Below are 20,615 nucleotides of genomic sequence, written 5' to 3'. Positions count from 1 at the left end.
AATAAAAGACCTTGTTGAGTTCTTAAAGTGGAATGAGAAAAATATACTCCTATACGAATTAAGAAATAACTTTGTTTGCATGATATAATCATGTGAATGAAGTAAGTCATAAGTGTCTCCTGGTTCATAGGAGTTCTGAATAGTTCTCAAAATTATGGCAGTAAAGTTTATGCCATATTTCGAGGGAGAGAATTGTGAGATCAATTAAGAGTGAGATAAAGATTAAGTATGAAAGATGAGATAAAGATCAATTAAGAAAGATATAATTAAGATCAATTAAGAAATATACTCTCCATTAAGAGTGAGATAAAGATCAATTAAGAAAGATAAGATAAAGATCAATTAAGAAAATACACTTCATTAAGAGTGAGATAAAGATCAATTAAGATGAATGTGACCATCGAAGGAGTACAACGGTCATAATAACGATACCCCTAAGCAGAGAAATAGCTAAATTTCTGTACCTTTTACAGTTCAGATAGGAAGATAGCGTAGTCAGCCAAAATTCATACTAGAAGAGCCTCAAAAATATTAAGGTAGTGCTTAAAGCGCCATATGAGGTTTTAACAGATTAAACCCAAAATAAGAAATTTGAAGATACACTATGTTTATAGAAGATGGGATAATCTGGGGGAGCATGGTATGTAGAGACCTAAGACTTGAAGAGCAACAGGACTGTGTGCCCACTCCAGTGATTCAAAAACAACAAATTTCTCAAAAAACTATTGATGTTGTATGACTTACACAACACCTGTCGTTAGCTCTTCGAAGAAGATGAATAATATAAATAAGGACCTTGTAATACAGGAGCATGTAGAATCAATTGTCTCTTGGCAATGAAGAGCAACAACGGCCCCCATATGAAAGCGCCAGTAGCTGAGGCCCCAGAAGGTCTCAAAGAGTTACAAAACTAGCTTTTTCTGATGACTATGAAGTCTATGTTAGTGAAGAAATTCAAATAGAGGGTGATCCCATCTTATTTGAAGAAGCCATGAGAAGCGCTCACTCGTCTAAATGGCAAGAATCTATGGAAGCTGAAATAAATTCGAAGAATATCAACGATGTTTGAGACTTAGAAAAATTTCTAATAGAGCCAAAATAGTAGGTTGTAAATGGGTCTACAAGAAAAAATGTGACTCCAAAGGGAATGTGGAAAGATATAAAGCACGACTTGTAGCAAAAGGTTTTACGCTAAGAGAATGAATAGATTACAATGAGAGTTTTTTTCTCCAGTCTTATGCAAGGATTCTTTTAGAATCATAATGGCGTTAGTGGCACATTACGATTTAGAGTTACATCAGATGGATGTAAATACGGCATTTCTCAATGGGGATTTGTATGAAAAACGTTTACATGGCACAACCCAAAGGTTTTGTCGTGGAAGCAAAAGAACATATGGAATGCCGCCTACAGAAATCCATTTATGGGTTAAAACAAGCCTCTAGACAGTAGTATTTGAAGTTGATGAAACAATAAGAAAGTTTGGGTTTAAAGAGAATGAGAAGGACAATAGCGTTTATGTAAAGTTCAAGAATAAAAAATTCATTTTCCATATCCTGTGTATAGATGACATCCTACTCACTAGTAGTGATGTTAATCTGCCATTGTAGAAGAAGAAGTTTTTGTCCTCAAGTTTCAATATGAATGATCTTGGTGAAGTGTCATTGGTTCTAGGAATTGAAATTCACCGAGATAGAAGAAGAGAGGTATTAGGACTATCGCAAAGGCATATTTAGAAAATATTCTAAAGAAATAAAGTATGTATGCGAATAAACCTACGCCTACTCCTATAGTAAGGGTAATAGATTTGGGAACATTCAGTGTTCTCGGAACCAATATGAGATTGATCAAATGAACATGGTTCCATATGCTTCAGCTGTTGGAAGCTTAATGAGTGTACAAGTAAGAACTTACCCTGACGTAGCTCACGTATCCGGGATGTTTTGGCAGAAGTCCAGTCCAGATATAGATCACTGAAATGGAGTTAAGAATGTCTTGCAACTTTGCGAAGTATTGTAGGCCTCATGCTGAGTAAGATAGAACAAGTACTCTCAAATAGTTGTGGGTACAAATATTAAGCTTCGACGAGATGTGTAGAGAAATCCACAGTAGTTGCTAACACTTGCAATTGAAGTTTTATTGTGGAAAAGCTTCAAAGAAATAATTGTGGTACCATCAATGATGCATACCCATAGTATAGCTTGTTATGAGACTTCAGGGACAGGCAAAAGTGGTTAAGGAAATTTGTACCAGGAATTAACAATGGTAGACAACAGCAATAACCATTTAAAGTAGTTCACTCCTTTGACAACAGGTCAACTATGCCGCCAAATACATTGACATTAAGTTATATGTTGTAAAGGAGAAAATCTAGAATCATTTTGAAAGCATTGAGCATATAAGTATCGAGCAAGTACTTACGGATCCGCTTACCAAAGGCTTACTACCCAGTGTGGTTAGAGAACACACAGTCGACATGGGTTTACAGGAAAGCCTATGATTTCTGGATACTAAGGGCCTAGAATAAGTTAAAGATTTGTTTCAAAATAAAAAAGGTGTATTGTACACTGTTAATCTGATAGTGCTGACTATGTTGACGAGGCATGCTCTATACACTAATTTATAATGAAATGGGTGCCAAGTTAAGTATTCTAAGTTTAAGACTAAGCTTAAAGTATAAGATGAGATCAAGGGGGAGAATGTTAGGATTGATATCATCCGACTTGATCCAACGATCGAGTCGGACCCCTTGACCGCGTCTTTATCGGGGGCGCTCAACCGACTCCTAGTCGGCGGGTCCCTGTCACACAGCACTATGAAAGAGAAAGGTGGGGGAACGAGGTTGGTTGACGCCACTAACCCACTGACAAACCCTAGAAGGCCCCATCCGATCGCGGGCGCGCTGTAGTGACGGGAAGTACCGCCGGCCGCGCCGCCATCCTCTGGATTCCACCGCTTCACATTGCGTCGCCACTGCCATGGCGACTTCTTCCTCCTCTGCTTCCTCTGCCAAGCCGAAGGTACATGCATCTCTCTCTAGGTTTCACATCGATGAACTATATGATGTTTATGCCAAATTAGTGAAGTCAACCCGCTAGATCTACTCCTAGTTGATTCTAAATTTTACTACATAGATTTCTTGTTTGACCGTTCGTTTTATTTAAAATTTATTTTATAAATATTATTTACTTTGTTATGACTTATTTTATTATTAGAGAACGATCTCTTTATTTTATTATTTGTAAAAAATTTGAATACGACTGACGGTCAAAACAAGAAGTTCACAAATCTAAAACGCATTTTGGGTGGGACAGAGGCTGTGCGTGCGAGGCAGGCGGCAGTAGTGTTGATGATGGCTTGCTGCAAGCAGCCTTTTGTTGTCGGCTTTGGAAACAGAGTTTTGGCACGCAGCGACTCACGCGCTACCAGCATACAGGTCCCAAATTAAAGGCTGTGTGGGTGTGGCTGTGTACGCAGTGACGCACACGAGTGCCGTTTCGTGTGAGCTCACGTACGCATGCACCAACGCATCGACCTCTCGCTCGACGTGCTGCTGCTGCAGCTACCATCCGTTCGACCAAGACCAAGACACGCCGGCCATCCAGGCATGAAGCTCCAAGTTGAGGCCAAGACAGTTTTGTTTCTTTGCAAGCCAGCCCGGAACTGAAAGCATCATGCAGTGATGCAAGGACCTACTACTACCAGCCACAACTGACCATCCTCAGTTCCTCACTGTAACAAGCTTCAGGTTCTAACATAGATCTTGCGATTGCTAAAGGAGGTTTCAAGTTTTAACAAAGAGCTTACTACCGCTCCGGTCACAAGAAATTCAGAGTGTGTTTGTGTGTGTGTGTGTGTGTGTGTGTGTGTGTGTGTGTGTGTGTGTGTGTGTTTGCGACGAGAAGTTCAGAGTTGAGACAGGAGTCACAGGACGAAGTAAGGCGTTCTTTTGTTTTGGTTCCCTGATGATCAAAATGCCAATAAGTTCAGTTGACTGCATGGATCCGAAGGTGTACGTACATGCATTGTAAAGGCTCCAGTTGTCACTATACATGGATCTGTCGAACGACAGCGATGTAGGCTTGGACTTGGAGAGATGATGAGGCATGCACTGCACTGGTGGTCATTGATGTGGATGTACACATCCAAACAGGCAAAACAGCAGGACCCAACAAGCACACGTACGTATAGTAGTATGGCCGGGGAGAAAGGGAGCTCGATGCCATGGTATAGTACTAGCTAGTATATATACTACTGGAGTAGTACCGGTTTTGATGGTAGGATAGGAGCAAGCAAAGGACATATTTGTTTGAACTTATCAGCTATAATCTACAGTATTTTTCTTTTACAATAAAATAACTTTAGTCGGCTTTTCATCCGACTTTAATACCGGCCTAAGAGGTCCAAAGCAATTGCTCTGCTCGGTACTTGGCACCAGTGCCAGTGGTAGTGTGTAGTGTAGAGAGGAAAGGCGGCAATGGCATGCATGCACCCTTGCTTTCGCACAACGGCACAAACCGCGCAGTGATGACAGCAAGGACAAGAAAAAAAGGCAGATGTTTCTTAACATGTACTGTAGCTCCTAATCCGGACATTTTAGGGATGTGTTTGATCGGTTGGATTTCCATGAATGGGATGGGACCATCCATGGATGGGTAGTGTTTGGTTTGCTGGATCACTGGGATAAGGAAATCACTGGATAAGAAATATACCACAAGATGCTGGATTTTCTGGTTCATAAAAATCTTGTGGACCAGCTTTATCCATGTCTTCTAATCTCTGTCATTAGTAAATAAATTAAGGATTATTAGTATGTTATATTATTACTTAGTAATTATGATGGTAGGATAAGTTTTGATAAGTGCTAATACATTGATTAGTGCATGTTTGTGTGCTGATTAGGATATTAGTGGTGCTAATTAACATATTTAATTTTAAATTAGTGATTATCATGACAAAATTAGGATTAATGCATATTTACCACGGTCTAATTAGTTGTTATTATTTTAAATAATAGATATAATTAGTGAATTATTCTTATCTCATCCACTTTCATCCATCCAACCAAACAGTAAAATGACTCATTAGATCTATCCAACCAAACATGCATCATGGATATCCTTATCCCAACGTCCATGGATCGACATATGCCATCCAACGTCATCCTCAAACCAAACGCACCCTTAGATTTCTTAACTTTCGTGTGTTTCAGGAGAAGAGAAGAACGAGCATTCCACACAAGACACAATACCGATGTCACTAAAGGCAGATTGTTTCTTAACAGGTAGCTCCTAAGGCCTTCTCCAACGCCATGCTTTTACTTGTAGCCCCAAGTGATACTTAGGATCGGATAAAAAAAGTAGGTGCTCTATACTTGTCACAGTGCCTTACAGAAGCTACACATGTTTGGGGAGATAGAAGGTGGTTCATGCTAAAAGAGAAGAGGGAGAGGAAATAAAAGTTGAGGTATGATGAAAGGAAAAAATTTCTTTGCAAACCACAAGTAACGATAGTTTGCATTGTGTGAATAATAGTATCAACATTTCATAGTCTATATGGATCACTTTATTTATATTAGAACCACTAAGAGTGTTAGCCTTTATTAGTGGTGCCCTAATACGGCCATTCCTATACTTGATTTCTGACCATATGCTAATTTGTACTTGCATGAAGAAAAGGCCGTAGGTTGCTCGAACCGTGGCTGAGCCATGTCACACGCCTACGCCAACTATTAGTAACCAGCCTGTTCGGCAGCCTATAACTATCTGGCTTAGCTTATCAGTGAGCTAATAGTATTTTTCTTTCACACTAAACCAGCCAGCAGTACTTCAACCGATGGCTTATAAGCCAATCCATCGGAAACGAACAGGGTGAACGCACGGAAAAGGCTGTACACTACTACTCAAAACAAATCCATATACGCCCAACTAATAGCAACGTTAGGTAATCATAACTACTCCTAACACACCAAAAGATGATCATTATTACTCTCTCCATTCTAAATTCATTTGTATTTCATTTCTCTGTTTTGCATTCGCATTCCTATCCTGCTCATGTGTTTTTCATATTTTTTCTCCAGCGTTCCAAATGGAATCTTTCGTAGGAATAAGTGTTTAGACCAACCGTAGAAAAAAAACACAGGAAACAAAAAAAATAAGGTTTTTTCTCATCTTTTCCTATGAAATCAAATATAAAGGAAGGTTTCGTATGCACTATGTTTTTCCTTTAGGTAATTCTTGTGAACTAAAGGATGCTATAGTAACTCAATCTAGAGGAATGAGAATTCTACAATTTTTCTTTTGTTTTCCCTACGGTCCAAAGAGAGCCTTAGCCATGTCACATACATACACCAACTAACTAGAGTAACCCACGAAAAAGGTTGTAGACTACTCAAAACCAGGTCATATACGCCAACTCGGAGCAACGTTAGGTAATCATACATATAACTACAAAACACCAAAGAATAATGACAACTATAAAATACCAAAGAGAAAAACCAGAAGCACCATGCCCGTGGTTTCATATTTTAGATTTGCAAAACTTAGTTGACACAAAATTGATTGTTAGGCAGATATTAATACCAAAAACTGAACGCCCTGTATGATCCCCCTCAGCCCAAGTTCTGAATCACTATATCTTCTCTCTTGCCTCTGATTTGCCACTTACTTGCAATCAAGGTTATTCTGTTCAACGAGTGCCTAGAATGCAAATGGTCTGGCTTTGTTCTAGTTAAATTTAATATTCCTGACTGCACAATATTTAAACTCTAATTTTCTTTATGGTAAATTGACATGGAATTTTTCTACATGGCTTCGGTTGAAACAATTCAACATCACTTCAGTATATCTAGGTAATAATGAAATATATAATTGTGGGGAAAGCATTAAAAAATGAAAGAATACTGGCGCTCGATAAACAACATGGCGGGTTGGATTCATGTGCTCTGCCATTGTGTATGTAATGGTAGATGCGGGTGGTAGCATAACTCTTTTTCACATTTAACACTATATATGAATTCCGAATTCAAAAAATGGTAGCAAATAATGTAAAGCATACTTCAGTTACTTAAACTCACTATACAGAAAACATGTGTAAGTATGTTGTTGAACAAAAGGAGGCATCATAACATCTAGTGTTCATTGGCAAATAGATCCTATGGATAAGGAAAATGGCTGTAAGGCATGAGGTGGTAGCCTCATGTATGTTTTCACATTCAACCGTTCAATCATGAAAAATGGATTCCAAATTCTAATAATGGGTCACATACAATGTGAATCATGCAATGTTTACTTAGTTTAAACTCACTCTACCACGAAAAAAAGTAAAACATGATGTCGAACATAAGAAGGTGGCATAAGTTATTAGTGTATTTGTTAGCATGCAGTTCCTACTAAAAAGGCTACACATGGTTATAAGGCCATATGCATATTATCATGTATTTTCCATGGGGAAAAGATGTGAGGCTTGGCAAGAGCTTCCTATGGATGACTTTAGGCAAAGGAAATTATATAACTGTGGAAAAAAGGCTCCAACTCGTTACACTTTGGGTTATCCGGATCCATGGTTGTTTACCACTTAACTTATGGTTGAGGTAATAAGAAAAATAATACACAAAAATCTTACATATACAGATCCCATTTATACGAGAATTGGTAATCACTAATGTCTTTATTCACATTATGAGGCGAGTACTAATACCACCTAACATCACGAGGCATAGCCGCCTATATTTCACCTACCTCGGATCCCATTTCGCGACGAAATCCTCGCCAACTCTCTAATTTATTGCACTTTTTCTCGGGATACCATTTCTACTCCTACGGAAAAATAGTTGTAGATTGCTCAGATCCAAGCCATACATGCCAGCTTGCAGCGACGACAATGCACGAAAAGCGTGTGACTAGTCAAATTCAAGTCGTATATGCCAAATCGATAGGTAGTCAGGTAATGTCGAGCAATTACGACTGCCAGATACAACCACAGCTCGCTTTTTCATGGCTGATTTAAATTTCCAGCTCTTAGCACGGATGAAGTGTTCTGCTACTACTAATACGAAGTATTTTACAATCTATAGAACCACATCTCGGTTTTTTTTCGTTGCCGATTTCAAGCCGTATACGCCAAATTGACAGGTAACGCGGGGCAACTACGACTGCCAGACAAAACCACACCCCACCGATTTCAATGTATAGAACCACATCTCGGTTTTTTCGTCGCCGATTTCAATTTCAAAGTCTTATGCGCGCACGGAGTGTTTTGTGTAAGCAATACTACTTCTACTACTAGCTTACAATGTACATTACCAAAACTTGATAATACAAAAATCGATCAAAACCAAAACTTGGTACTCTATGTCCAACTTTTAACACCTAGAGTAAATTTGAACACACCATGATCACTCAACCCAAGTTTGAAACCGAGGTGTCTCTCTCTTGGCTCTTAGTTCTTCACTCCTTGTCACGCAAGCAAAGCAAAAGTAAAACAAGCGCCAATTCAATTTCCTCACCAAATTTTTTTCCCCCAAACGTTGATGGAGGGAAACTGAAGGAGAGCTCACTTTTCGTCTGCATCGTCTCCAACAGTCCAACTCGCCTACAACCCAAACCCCAGCCAGCAGCCAGCAGCCAGCAGCAGCCTATTTAATTCACTGTGCCGCTGTCCAGAGCTTTTTTACAAGCGTGCCCCCACATCGCACCCCGCTCCTCCCCCTCCCTCTCGGTAAAACTCCGCCGCTTTTCACCTCCCCTCCCCTTCCTCCTCCGTTGCCCCTTGAGAGCAGCAGACCCCCACCTGATAAGAGCGGACTGCTCCGCTCCGCTCCTGTCCTGCGATCCGCGCACGCCATGGACGCCTGGGAGGCCACCAAGGTGGTGTTCGACCGGGTGCGGGCGCTGGACCCGGAGAACGCCTCCAAGATGATGGGCCTGCTGCTCATCCAGGACAACAGCGACAAGGAGCTCATCCGCCTCGCCTTCGGCCCGGAGCACCTGCTCCACGCCTTCGTCGCCACCGCGCGCGCCGAGCTCGCCGGCGAGCCCGCGTCCCCGCCGTCGCCCGTGCTCGGCCCGCTCCAGACCGGCCCGCCCTGGGGCCTCCCGAGCCCCGGCGCCGACCACCACCGCCACTCGCCCTTCGCCGCCGACCAGCTCGGGTACGACGGCGGCGCCGACGCGTTCTACGCCGACGACTACGACGTCTGGTCCCCCGCGGGCGGTGCCGGCTCCCACCGCCGGAGCTTCTCGCTCAGCGACGCCGAGGCGGCGGCCGCGTCGTGGAGGCCGTGCATGTACTACGCGCGCGGGTACTGCAAGAACGGCTCCTCCTGCCGCTTCCTCCACGGCGTGCCCGAGGACGACGCCGCGGAGCGGGAGATGGCCGTCATGCGCGCCAAGGCCCTGGCCGCCGCGCCGCCGCAGCTCATGGCGTCCGCGTACCCCTTCTCGCCGTCGCCCAAAGGAGGCGTCAGCCTCAGCTTCCTGCTCCAGCAGCATCAGCAGCAGAGCGAGACCCAAAGGTGCCATTTTTACCCCGCCGCACCACCAAAGGTTTGCATTTTGGTTCCGGTCTCATGCCCATTTTTTTTCTGCGTGTTTGCTGCTCCAGGGCGGCGGCGGGCATGCTGCTCGGCGGCGAGGACATGCACAGGTTCCCGGTGCGCTCCCCCCGGATGGACCGCGGCGACCTCATCGCCAGCCCCGCCGCGCGGCAGATCTACCTCACCTTCCCGGCCGACTCCACCTTCAGCGAGGAGGACGTGTCCAACTACTTCAGGTACCCAGCACAGCACGCCGCCATTATTGGCCTCTGCTCCGTTCTGTTTCGTTTCCACTAGCAGTCCAATAATGGGCGAGCGAAACCGACTGATCGTCCTGGTTGCCATGGATCGAGCAGCATGTTCGGGCCGGTGCAGGACGTGCGCATCCCGTACCAGCAGAAGCGCATGTTCGGCTTCGTCACCTTCGTCTACGCCGAGACGGTGAAGGTCATCCTCAGCAAGGGCAACCCGCATTTCGTGTGCGACGCGCGCGTGCTCGTCAAGCCCTACAAGGAGAAGGGCAAGGTCCCCGACAGGTTCAGGTCCGTCCCTTCTCCCTTGCCTTGCCTGCACTGCATCTAATCCTCATCCATCCTTCTCTTCACATTGCACTGCACGCAGGTTGCTTGTTTGTTTCAACAGCTTTTGTTCGGTTCATACCTTAAAAAAAAATTTCCTCGCTTTATTTATCGTTTTGTTTGGTTGCAGGAAGCTGCAGCACGCGCACCATGGCGCCGAGTTCGCCGGTTGCACGTCGCCCACCGGATTGCTGGATTCCAGGGACCCCTACGATCTCCAGCAGCCCCAGATCGGTGAGTAGTAACTGAAGGTGTACCTGCACCTGCACTGCCTGCATGTGTTCTTGTCTTCCAGCATTCCATTCTGTTGCTGCAGATTGCATTGCATGTGTTTTATTCAATCTAACATGCTGGTTTTGGGGTTGTTTAGGACCAAGGATGATGTACGGGAACATGGCTAACCATGAGGCGTTCCTGAGGAGGAAGCTGGAGGAGCAGCAGCAGGCGGCCGAGCTGCAGCAAGCCATTGAGCTGGAGGGGCGCCGCTTCATGGGGCTGCAGCTCCTTGACCTCAAGAGCAGGGGTCACCATCTCGGGCTCGGCTCCCCAGTTGGTTCAGGCTCGCCCATGTCTCTGGGGCAAGCTGATGGCAAAGGCAGCGGCAACAACGGGAATGGCAATGCCGCCCATTTGGAGGATGTCACCGGCATCCAAGGTCCACTCCTTGACCCTGACAAGTTCTTGGCTCTTACAGTACTGTACATTGCAGGGCTGTGAGTTTTGGATCCATGCTTTCCTGATTGCAGATAAGAAGATGAGCAGTACTAGCCTTGCAATGAGTGCTCCTGCTGCTGCCTCTGCAACTGCTGATGCAGAAGGCAAGCACGAGGAGCAGCAGGGAGAGGGTGGTGATGGCAGCCCCAAGCAGGCTGTCAACCCTGGGGAAGAGGAGAAGGTGGAATCTGGTCCTGTGACAGCAACACCCAATGCTGCTTGTGGATTCCAAGAAAGGTAAGATTGTTGTTGTGGAGTAAAATATTTGCAAAATGGGCACTGATATTTCTTTCTTTTTGGGGAAAGGGATGGGAAAAAAAAGGCAGCATGGAGAAACAAAGCAGAGTGCCTTGGCTTTTGTTTTCTTTGGGCATGTTTGTGGCCGATAAATATATAACTATAGGCAAGCCATAGTTTTCTTAGGCCTGTTTAGTTCCCTTCCAAAACGCTAAATTTTTCAAGATTCTCCGTCACATCGAATCTTTGGACGCATGCATGAAGCATTAAATATAAATAAAAAATAAAACTAATTACACAGTTTAGACGAAATCCACGAGACGAATCTTTTAAGCCTAATTAGATTATGATTGGACACTAATTGTCAAATAACAACAAAAACGCTACAGTAGCGTTTTGCCAAAAAATTTGGCAACTAAACTGGGCCTTAGCAAGGGCACGCCACAGTTTCTTGCTTGGATGAATGCTTCTGCTACACTTTTGCCACACCTGGACTAAAAAGAATTGCATGGTAGGAGTATAGAACAAATTGCTGCTTTACCTTATGCTGTTATGCATGGTTATATGGTTTGACAAAGAGGGGGTGCCAATCTGTGATAGGAATCAAGCATGCCTTTTGTCTATGTGCACTGTTTATTCTCTGGCATGGAGGTGGGGCCGTGGGGGTGTGTAGGCTGCGCTGATCATAGGTGGTCATGATTGAAAGTAACAAAAGGGGAAAAGAAATGCACTGTCCAAGGGTGTAGGGGAAAGGAGAAAAGATACTTATGACCACAAACTAATGGCTATTGTTAAGCAGTATCTTGGTGCAAGTTGTCCCCTTTCTTTAGGGTTTGGTCTTGATCTTTTCCATTCGGGACTGATACTTTCTTGCTCGTTTGAATTGTAGTGGCGTGGTGGAGCACATTCTGCCTGACAGCCCCTTTGCATCCCCCACCAAGGCCTCCATTGATACTATTACTACTGCAACTGCTCAGAATGGTAGCATCAGCAACAGCAGCCCTCATCATGTGGCTTCATCCCTTTTCCCAGCTGCATCCACCCTTGAGCTGCCCCCATACAGCTCCTGCTTTTTTCAGGTGCCCAGGTAAACATTCTCAGTAACTTTGTTGAGGCCTTGTTTAGTTATCACATCGAATCTTGCGATACGTGCATGGAGCATTAAATATAGACAAAAAAAAAACTAATTGCACAGTTTGGTTGGAAATCGCGAGACGAACGTTGAGCCTAATTAGTCCATGATTGAATACTAATTACCAAATAAAAACGAAAGTGTTACAGTAGCCAAATTTCCAAATTTCACCCAACTAAACACAGCCTCATTGGTGTGGGCTTGTGTGCCTTAAGTATTGTGGTGGTCCAATTAGTGCTACATTGGTACTAGTATAGAACTCTAGATAAGGTAGGGCAAACCTGTTTAGTGCCAGTACATTGGTAGTAGTTATAAATGTGTAATAGAGCTGCTATGTATATATGGGCTCACCTCATGTAGCTTTGGGCTAGAAAAGGATTTTCTACACAGGGGTGTTACTTATTATCTAAAAGAAGTTACAACATGATGTTTTCTTATTGCAGTTCATGTGGTAAGAAAGATTGTTTTACATCTGTTTCTTCTTCAGGTTTTCTCCTGGGCATGAAGCCATTGGGCTGTGAATAGAGAGCAAAAAGGGGTCTCCTTTCCTCTAATCTGGGAGTAAGTATCAACAGAACTTGTCTGTCTTTTTGAGAGTGCTGTAACAATCAGCTGCTCAATCATGATGCATACTGTATAAAATTAGCCTCCACTAACCCTCCTGAATCCTGATGGTTATAATTGTCTATTCATTCATGTGTTGTGTGCAGGGGACTATGATGGCCCCATCAAGTCAAGCGTAGAAAAGCGTAGAAAAGCTTTAACAAATACTTTGGAGGTGTATCTTCTTCAGAGTGAAGGGAACAGCAACAGCAACAGAAGAAACAAGTCTAGGTTGTTTTAGCTCTAGGCCTATAATAAGTATATGATAGTTAAGTAAGTACTAGTCATAAATAATAGTAGAACTAGTCGTTTAGTAGCTCCTACCAGTATCAAGGAGACGATGAAAGGTCCATCTCGTCGTGTGCTCGTTTGTGGCATGGATCTCACTGTTATGATGATACTGGTAATTAAAAACCGTAGTAGATGGTGTAAACTCTACTCCTGGCAGCCAGTTGTAGTGAAGTGACCTGGCTGCATACAGACATCCAAAAGAAAGAAAATAGAGGGTACTGTACTCTCCTAGTCCTGGACAAAAGCCAGACAGAGCAGGAGGAAAAAAAAGTGATGAGGTGAGAGGGGGGTACTGCTTGCTGGGACCAGAGAGCACTCACGGGTGCAGTGCAGAGAAGAGAACCTCCAAAGTGGAATCACCTCCTTAGAGAGCCAGAGATGAGAGACCACCCACCCCCTCTGGCCCTCTCTGTGTCCTATTTTGCCCATGCCTCTTGTCATGGATGCAGGCATGCGGCACTCCTTGGGCCTGTGTGCTGCATCCAGCTTTGTTGCATCCTTGGGCCTGTCATGGATACAGGCATGCGGCACTCCCTTGTAGTAGAACATCAGAAGGTAGCCGACAAAGAAATGGAGAAGTAATTACCAGGCATATTTACCTCGGTTTATTTATCCTCTGTTTTTACTTACTGCTACTAGGCGGCACTTCTGCTTGATCAGATTTAGGGCATGTTTGGCGCAGCTCTGCTTCACCGGTAGACAGCCTGTTCGGCTGGGGTTGAAACGATCGTGGATTATTACTGCTGGTTGGTTTAGTGTGAGAGAAAAATACTGTTCCAGTTGAAAATTTACGATCGTTTACGACCAAGCGAATCGGTAGACAACCTGTTCGGCTGAGGCAGCAGCTTATGGCACATAAAAATGGTGAAATATCCATAATATCTTTTTTCCTTTTATCTTCCTTTACTTATTTTATTATCTCCCTATTTCTGTATTTCCCCTTGTCTTCATCCGCCCATCCTCCATTTCTTTGAATCCAATGCTGCCACACCCACTTCCTTCGACTCCGCCTACTCTCCACTCGTGCCACCACCCTTTCGCCGAGACTTCGACCTCGCTCAAACGGTGCGGTCCGCTATCACCCATCGAGACTACGACTTAGGCCCGATGGTTCGGTCCGACGCAACTTCACCCTGCCTCGTGACTCCACGCATGACTTTGCCCTGCCCATCGTGCCTTGGACGCTCGAATGAAGGGTAATTTAGGGAGGGCTCGCGCCTGATAGAGGAGCGGGATGAAGCCACTTTTTTGGCTTCCTACAATTTCTACTCTGAAGAGATTCAAGGAAGGAGTGGCTTCCTCTGACAGATTCATGGAAGGAGCAGAGCCAATGCTTCCTACCCCTTTTGGTTCGCGAAACCGTGGAGCTGCTCCCATAGTGGCTCTCGGAGTGCTACCAAACAGGGCCTTAGTACCTTGACAGATTTGCAAAAACCAAACCATGGAGTTATAATCGCATTTGAACAAGTTTTTGGCTAAGGGCAACTTCAATGTATAAAACCGCACCCGTTCCTACGTAGTGATGTGCATTTACCTGTTAAAATGATCAAAATTTGCCGCAGAGTAAAGAACCATACTCTGACTGTATTAAAAAAATGCATAATTCGATCAACCACCTCTTCTCCCCCCCCCCCAATCTCCCACCACTCGTCTCTCGTCGTTCTCCCAACATCTCCTCACTGCACGGACCTCTCTGCCACCTCCCTCCTCACGCGGTTGGGCGCCCTCATTCGCTCCCTCCTTCATGGTGCCTTGTCCTCCCTCCTTCGACTTCCTCCTCGCCTGATCTAATGGAGTTGTCGCCGCCGCCCCTCCTCCTACCCTTTCTCCCCATCCGCAATGGATTTGTTGGGGGCGGTATGTGCCACCGGCGCGCGCGGCGGAAGGGGAGGGCTAAGTCCTCGTAGCACCTGACATCCCTCGTAGCTTCTCCAACTTCCTCTCAACGTCGGGAGCGTCAACTACATGAAAGAAAGGAGACGGTGAGAGAAAGCATGGTTTTTTCCCCTCTTGGAGCCCAGTTTCATAGATGGGAGAACCTACTTCCTCAAGTCCGTGTCATAGTGTGAAGGAGCTGGTTCTATCGTCACATTAAGGGACCGTTTGACACAGCTCTTCCTAACTCCGGCTCAGCACTGTTCATTTCCTGTAGCAAAGCTAGAAAGAAATCGTGGCCCCACCGGTTCTTCCTCTTCACCGTTTATTTTTTACCTCAGGGAGCAAAACAGTTCCGCACTACGGTGCCCGACAATGTTGCTACAGTATGATTCTCTGGGAGGAGCCAGAGCGCCTTGGAGCCCTAAAACATACTCCGTACAGAAGATACGCGCATTGCAATAGCAGCTGCAGCTCCCCTCTCCTGGAGAAAATCGCTGGTGAAGGTTTTGTGGCCAACCGAAAACCGAAAGGCAGGGCAGCAAGTATAATAACAGGCGGTAAGCCGACTAAATGCTGAGGTGGAGGAGAGAGAGGAGAAGTGGGCTGTAAGCTTACAGTCGGCTTAGGCACAAGAACCAAGAAAGTCTGTGAGAAAGACAAGTGGGCTATGTATTAACTGTAAAAAGCTAACTACTGTATGAGTGTGCTGAAAGAAGGCTCAGCCTGGCTCTAGCGAGACCGAGAGCAGGAACATAGGCGAATCCGGTGCAGTGCGTGCGAGAGCGACGAGTGGAGTGTGGTCGATGTGGCTTGTTGGAGTGAACGGAGGGAGGGAGACCATCTGATGGGGAAAGGGGGAACCCGCACACGCACCCTTTGGGATGCGCGACGGGATGGGACGGGACTCATGCAGGTTTCTCGGGTTTCTCCTCAGGCACTGTGCAGTGCGATGGGTTTGCCTGCCTCGTCCTCCGCACTCTTTGGCATGGCTATGGCACCATGCATGGTCATTAGTCAAGCAGGGTTGGTTCTGTGCAACGTGTGCTACATTGAACAAACGGCCAGCTAGAGCCCATGGCGTCTCGTTAAACTGTTGTTGATGAGGGGGCCATGCAATGCAATGCAATGAGGAAGAGAAACAGTAGCACGTGCAGAGCAGGTGTCTGTCTTGTGCCGTCCAAGCGAGCCAAGGGGGTGGGTGGATACTTCCTCCTAACCACCGATGCTCCAGGCTGGTGGCTGGACGCTGGAGCTAGCAGGGTCTCGTTTAGTTCGCGAAATGTTTTGGAAAATGATATTATAGCACTTTCGTTGTTATTTGACAATTAGTGTCTAATTATAGTCTAATTAGGCTTAAAAGATTCGTCTCGTGAATTTCGTCTAAACTGTGTAATTAGTTTTATTTTTTATTTATATTTAATGCTTCATGCATGCGTCCAAAGATTCGATGTGACGAAGAATCTTGAAAAATTTTGCAAAATTTTAGGAACTAAACAGACACTGGTAGCAGCAATACCGACGCTGACATTTTAAAACGTTTCGGCCCGGCTCGCTCGATCGGTGAAATAATAGTGTTTTTTTTTTCATAATAAATCAGTATCGGTATTAGTTGTTTTTTCAGCTAGACGAATAGAGCCGAAGCTATAGGAATCCTGCCAACGTAGGCCGAATTTCTTTTTAAATAAAAAAAAATGTGTTTCGATGAACGCTACATGGTGACATGCATGGCAACAGTGCGCCCTTGTTCCAACGCAAACGCAACGAGCTCTAGGAAACAGCGCAACTAGTCACAGTACAGCAGCAGTAGGTGGTCAAGGCTGCTGCTCGGGCTCGGATAACGCTTCAATAAACAACTGAACATGCTCCATGAACGGATTAGCAATTTAGCATGAGGGCTCTTTATTTCGTTCGGCAAAACTTTTGTCGAGCACTTTTTGCCCATATTTTAGGTAGATGGATCTAAACACCTGGACTAAAAGTGAGAAAAAACGGGGCAACATTAGCTCTATTCTCAACACTTGATCACTACTATACGGACTACGAGTACAGCAGCAGTGCTTCCTATACCTGAGTCACCGTCAGTGTGTCACCAGGATGGCAGGATGGGTTACAGACTTGCAGTCGCACAGGGGTCATGGTCTGATGGCCATGGGCTCACGCTTGTCTCCCCCCGTTCAAACAAACACATGTACTGTATACAGTATCGGTTGACAAGGAGTAAAATCTAAAAAGTGCAATTAGATTTATTTTATTTTGTCCACATTAGTCGATGAACTTTCTATTGGTATAGGTAGGGCGAGAAACAGAAAATGAACAATGATGTACTTGGAGTGGTCGTTGATTTGATTATACTAGGACGATCGGCGCGCTTCGCCGCGCCCGTATTCAATCCACGTCGATTTGTTTATATTCAACATCACATTGCCATGGAAGACTTGAGATATTGATGGACCAGAAGAGACAGCAAGTTATATGCAGCAGAAGCCGTAATGAAGAAAAAGGCCAACCAAAACACACGTCGCATATGAAAACGTTAGCACCTTTTAGTTAATATAAGAATTAATTTTTCTAAGGTAAACACAACAGCCAGTTTGCGGAAAAAGGTTTATCATTCTTGTATGTGCCCAACAAATGAGATGAAAGTAAGTAAAACGTTACATTAGTTATAATAACAATCGTGTCCTAGGTACACGACGATCTACCCACAAAAAAATACAACACAAAGAATCAGTTTGTGCATATATAAGAGTGTTTGAGGTCGCTTGATCCCGTCATAGTTAGTTGCAGCATGGCGGCTCACCCTGCATGTCATCTGAAGCTTTTGCAAAAATGAGGAATCTCCTCCGGTCATATATAGTCCGCTTAGCCTTAAGGGAGTAACAAATTTACTATCTTGTCAAAGAGTCATCAACCATGCATCGATGTAGTATAGTTTGGCCTGGCTAGAGGGAACTGCAAAAGGGAAAAGAAGTGGTGGTTGATTGAAACAAAAGAGATGCCAAAGAAGGAAATGTGTTATAACAGGTTAACTGAAGATGCAAAACTGAAAATTACAAAGACATTCATTTCCACCTCTGTTTACCACTGTTTTTTGGGCACATCCTCCAAAAACATCCAAACCTTTTTTGTGCACGCCTGAAACAACCAAACTAAGACCTTGCAAAGAAGAAAGAAATAAGATCCTAAGAAAAGGATTTTGTTGTATCTGTAAGGGGTTGGCTTAAGAAAAGGATTTTGGAGTATCTGTAAGGGGTTGGCTATAGACGTGGTAGGGGGAAGCAGGGATCTATGTTCACGGACTTGAGCATGGCAAGTGGACGGAGTGGCCAAGCTGAGAGACCGCTCTAAATCTGGCAATCCTAGAATAGGAAACCAGTTCAATCTTGGGGGGAAATCAGGGAGGTAGAGGAAATTAGAAAACGAAGAGAAGAAATTGGAGTACCCAAGAGAGCGGGGAAGAGTTTGCTTCTGATGCGGTGCTTGGAGTACATCGATGTTGGTCGTCTGTGCTAGACGCTGAGGTAGACCGCCTGGGTGATGAACATGTAATTTTTAGACAACCATGGAGTCAAGCATGATCAATCAGAAACCAACAAACCCATGCCTAATGCATCTGAAAAATGTAATGCTAATTTTGTATATGATCAAGATGCAAACACGTCTTCCAATCAGTGAAAGAGAATGAAAGGAGATGTTGATCTTGAAGAAGCGTATTAGATAAACACATGTTTACGGCTTGACTATCTTATTGTAGCGAATGGAAACAATATACCACTAAGATTAGCCAGGCACAAGGTCTTTGATGTTCACATGTACACTCTACATTGTTTCTCATGTTCTGTATTTAAGTACTTTATTTATGGACACAATGACGACTGTGTGTTATGGGATACAAATAACTAAGTGCGAAAGCACAATGACGACTGTCTATATGGGAAAGAATCAATGAAATTGATATGTACCTGGTCTGCAGAGCAACAGTTTCAAGGAGGTTAGATTTGCATACCATTTGCGTAATGTGTATCCCTGAAACGATGTTTTCCCTACAACATTGAAACTCATGAAGAAATCAGACAACGAAATACCATAGCAGCAAAGGTTACAGGTACAAAGGGATGAGTGCAGTACCTTCAATATGAGCACATCACAGGCAAAAAAAAAGGGAAACCCACTGGTGCGCTTGTGTTCCTGTGCATGAACCGCTGGAGAACAAAGGCATGTACATGTTCATTCCGTAAGCAAATCACCACAGTTATAAGCATAAAGGAAGAGTGAGATTTGTATTTGGTATTCTCCATGTCACTTGTATTATGGATTCTGGTCTGATGTCTGGAACTGTACGAAGTCTATCTATATGCAGAAGTATCATCTATGTTCCAAATTGAATCAAACGCACACATGACCTGCAACTGGTTGTCTGATTTCAAAGAAAGAAAAGTCTCTGTATTATGTTTAGGGGTCTGCAAAATGCAAACCTAGGATGCTACACTACTACAGTAAAAATGTGCTAGGTAGGAATGACATTTAATCTTATATGAAGCAAAATTAGACCATGAATGATAAATGTTGTTTCTTTTTCAATATGTGAAGCTTGAATATTTCAGTGTATACGTACGAAGTCTGAATCAATTCTGAACAGTACTGGTTGTTGAATCTAAACAGTCTCATTAATACTATAGCCTATGCGAAGTCTAAACATTCCTCCTTTTCTGAATATTTCGAGCAGCAAGGTCCTCATAATACAGTCCAGATATTAGGTCAACCAAAAAAACAGAGTAGTTTTGGTCTGATAAAACAACAATATACACTTACTTTGATGACGATGTTTAGAGATCAATCTTGGAATGTAAACTGTAATGGACACGTCTGAATGACCTTGCATGAGAAGAACTATTTTAACTGATATGGACATGAGGACATGTACACACTAAAGAAGAAAGAAAGGTGAATCGAAACGGGTAATAATGTTCTAACCTGACCATGCTGAGCACGGAGAGGAAATTACAATTACGGAAACAAAAACATTGGATCTTCATGGTTGAGTAGAAGGTTTGGAACTCTTGATTAGTCAGTAAAGCTGAAAAGGAGTTAAAAAAACTAAGATTAGAACAACCAGCCGAAAGATGGGAAGAAGATCCATATCCTGCAATATATATGGCAAACTTTGCGTCAAAAAAACATATATGGCAAACGATTACTCATATAAAGCTCCTAGAATCGGCGCATTCTCAGCACCCTTGGTTAAGGGGAATGGAGAAATATCACGACGTCGCGAACGCAGCACAGCGGAAAGTAAACAAACAAGGGGATTTGGATTTTAGACTGGGGATTCAGTGTGGTGAAGCATAAGGGGTCCCTGCCGACCTTTTCATCTTGCGGGGATGCCGCTGAAGAAAAGCATTGCCGAATACCGGGAAGCTGCAACCTCACGAAGCTGAGGAGAGAGACGATGTAGGAGCTGACCTGAGTATGACGACGGCTAAGATTTAGACGGACACCACCGCAGACTCGGACTGTATGGCTGGAACCAGGCCACCACGGCCGGCGGAGAGGAGAACCGATGGGGAAGCTGGGCACGACATCTGGTGACACGGCCGTCGCCAGCGGCGAAGCACCCTAGTGTGGTCTGCTCGTACAGTGGCGGGCG

General features: G+C 44.2%; 1 protein-coding gene and 1 long non-coding RNA gene across 8 annotated transcripts; one reads left to right on the top strand and one right to left on the bottom strand.

Moving 5' to 3' along the window:
* Positions 1 to 8,697: 8,697 nt before the first annotated feature.
* LOC136487502 (zinc finger CCCH domain-containing protein 53-like) lies at positions 8,698 to 13,213 on the top strand. Its single transcript, XM_066484623.1, has 9 exons — positions 8,698 to 9,514; positions 9,604 to 9,771; positions 9,892 to 10,077; positions 10,244 to 10,347; positions 10,484 to 10,768; positions 10,860 to 11,064; positions 11,954 to 12,151; positions 12,684 to 12,757; positions 12,907 to 13,213. Exons 1-8 carry the CDS (start codon positions 8,844 to 8,846, stop codon positions 12,715 to 12,717), a joined length of 1,851 nt encoding a protein of 616 aa, XP_066340720.1. The 5' UTR covers positions 8,698 to 8,843; the 3' UTR covers positions 12,718 to 12,757; positions 12,907 to 13,213.
* Positions 13,214 to 17,567: 4,354 nt separating this feature from the next.
* On the bottom strand, positions 17,568 to 20,615 carry LOC136487503 (uncharacterized). Of its 7 annotated transcripts, XR_010767280.1 has the most exons (8): positions 20,432 to 20,615; positions 19,943 to 20,045; positions 19,781 to 19,843; positions 19,097 to 19,170; positions 18,931 to 19,011; positions 18,411 to 18,498; positions 18,041 to 18,327; positions 17,568 to 17,920 (listed from the first exon to the last, which is right to left on the bottom strand). It is a non-coding gene; the product is annotated as an uncharacterized lncRNA (long non-coding RNA). The 7 variants fall into 7 exon arrangements; XR_010767278.1 differs by having other exon boundaries at positions 17,568 to 18,327; positions 19,781 to 19,858; XR_010767279.1 differs by having other exon boundaries at positions 17,568 to 18,327; positions 19,097 to 19,385.

The sequence above is a fragment of the Miscanthus floridulus genome, chromosome 10 (genome assembly GCF_019320115.1).
Source record: "Miscanthus floridulus cultivar M001 chromosome 10, ASM1932011v1, whole genome shotgun sequence".
NCBI lineage: Eukaryota > Viridiplantae > Streptophyta > Magnoliopsida > Poales > Poaceae > Miscanthus > Miscanthus floridulus.
Note: the sequence above shows the minus strand (reverse complement) of the source record. Positions and strands in the feature narration are given on the sequence as shown.